This window comes from Malurus melanocephalus, unplaced genomic scaffold (assembly GCF_030028575.1).
Source record: "Malurus melanocephalus ecotype Western Australia unplaced genomic scaffold, MMel_1.1 scaffold_2205, whole genome shotgun sequence".
Taxonomy (NCBI): Eukaryota; Metazoa; Chordata; class Aves; order Passeriformes; family Maluridae; genus Malurus; species Malurus melanocephalus.
Window position 1 is genome coordinate 5,522 of NW_026625437.1, and position 2,355 is coordinate 7,876.

The 2,355-nt window shown below is 25.9% G+C and overlaps 1 protein-coding gene across 1 annotated transcript in view; it reads left to right on the forward strand.

Moving 5' to 3' along the window:
* The window catches only part of UBE2H (ubiquitin conjugating enzyme E2 H), a gene marked incomplete at its 5' end in the record, with an annotated part of 9,817 nt that overhangs the window by 5,473 nt on the left and 1,989 nt on the right, over positions 1-2,355 (forward strand). The window contains one exon of the mRNA XM_057388632.1: positions 1,758-1,868. Within this exon, the coding sequence (XP_057244615.1) occupies positions 1,758-1,868 (111 nt within the window). The remainder of the gene's footprint in view (positions 1-1,757; positions 1,869-2,355) is intronic.

Consider the following 2,355-nt stretch of genomic DNA (forward strand, 5'->3'; position numbering starts at 1 on the left):
AAACAGAAAATTAAAGGTAAAAAGCAAAATAATCATTTTATTTAATGGAATTGTTGGGGTTCAGGAGAGTACAAACAGAAAATTAAAGGTAAAAATAATTTTATTTAATAGAATTATTGGGGTTCGGAAGAGTACAAATAGAAAATCAAAGGTAAAAATCAAAATAATCATTCAAAATCACAATAAGCATTTTATTTAATGGAATTATTGGGGTTTGGAAGAGTACAAACAGGAAATTAAAGGTAAAAATAATTTGATTTAATAAAATTATTGGGGTTTGGAAAAGTACAAATAGAAAATCAGAGGTAAAAATCAAAATAATCGTTTTATTTCGTGGAATTGTTGGGGTTCAGAAGAGCAGAAACAGAAAATTAAAGGTAAAAATCACAAATAATCGTTTTATTTCATGGAATTATTGGCGTTCAGAAGAGTACAAATGGAAAATCAAAGGTAAAAATCATTTTATTTAATAGAATTATTGGGGTTTGGAAGAGGACAAATGGAAAATCAAAGGTAAAAATCAAAATAATCATTTTATTTCGTGGAATTGTTGGGGTTTGGAAGAGCAGAAATGGAAAATCAAAGGTAAAAATCTTTTTATTTAATAGAATTATTGGGGTTTGGAAAAGTACAAATAGAAAATGAAAGGTAAAAATCAAAATAATCGTTTTATTTCATGGAATTGTTGGGGTTCAGAAGAGTACAAATGGAAAATCAAAGGTAAAAATCATTTTATTTAATAGAATTATTGGGGTTCGGAAGAGTACAAAGAGAAAATGAAAGGTAAAAATCAAAATAATTGTTTTAGTTCATGGAATTGTTGGGGTTCGGAAGAGTACAAATGGAAAATCAAAGGTAAAAATCATTTAATAGAATTATTGAGGTTCAGAAGAGTACAAACAGAAAATTAAAGGTAAAAATAATTTTATTTAATAGAATTATTGGGGTTCGGAAGAGTACAAATGGAAAATCAAAGGTAAAAATCAAAATAATCGTTTTATTTCATGGAATTATTGGGATATATACAGAAAATGAAAGGTAAAAATCACAATAATCATTTTATTTAATGGAATTATTTGGGTTCAGAAGAGTATAAACAGAAAATCAGAGGTAAAAATCACAATGATCATTTTATTTAATGGAATTATTGGGCTATGTACAGAAAATTAAAGGTAAAAATTACAAGAATCATTCAAAATCACAAGAAACATTTTATTTAATAGAATTATTGAGGTTCGGAAGAGTACAAACAGAAAATTAAAGGTAAAAAGCAAAATAATCATTTTATTTAATGGAATTGTTGGGGTTCGGGAGAGTACAAATGGAAAATCAAAGGTAAAAATCTTTTCATTTAATAGAATTATTGGGGTTTGGAAGAGTACAAACAGAAAATCAAAGGTAAAAATCAAAATAATCGTTTTATTTCGTGGAATTGTTGGGGTTCGGAAGAGTACAAATGGAAAATCAAAAGTAAAAATCATTTTATTTAATAAAATTATTGGGGTTTGGAAGAGTACAAACAGAAAATCAAAGGTAAAAATCAAAATAATCGTTTTATTTCATGGAATTGTTGGGGTTTGGAAGAGTACAAATGGAAAATCAAAGGTAAAAATCAAAATAATCATTTTATTTCATGGAATTATTGGGGTTTAGAAGAGTACAAATAGAAAATTAAAGGTAAAAATCAAAATAATCATTTTATTTCATGGAATTATTGGGGTTTCATCTTCAAGGAATATTGAATTATTTGTGTTCAGTAGAGTACAAACAGAAAATTAAAGGTAAAAATCAAAATAATCATTCAAAATCACAAGAATCAATTTCATGGAATTATTGGTGTTCAGAAGAGTACAAACAGAAAATCAAAGGTAAAAATCGCAATAATCGTTTTATTTCATGGAATTATTGGGATATGTACAGAAAATCAAAGGTAAAAATCATAATAATTTTATTTATTGGAATTATTTGGGTTCAGAAGAGTGCAACCAAAAAACCAAAGGTAAAAATCACTATAATAATTTTATTTATTGGAATTATTGGAGTTCAGAAGAGTACAAACAGAAAATTAAAGGTAAAAAGCAAAATAATCGTTTTATTTCATGGAATTATTTGGGTTCAGAAGAGTGCATACAGAAAATCAGAAGAGTACAAATAGAAAATTAAAGGTAAAAAGCAAAATAATAATTTTATTTATTGGAATTATTGGGGTCCAGAAGAGTACAAATAAAATCAGAAGAGTACAAATAGAAAATTAAAGGTAAAAATCAAAATAATTGTTTTAGTTCATGGAATTGTTGGGGTATATACAGAAAATTAAAGGTAAAAATCATAATAATAATTTTATTTATTGGAATT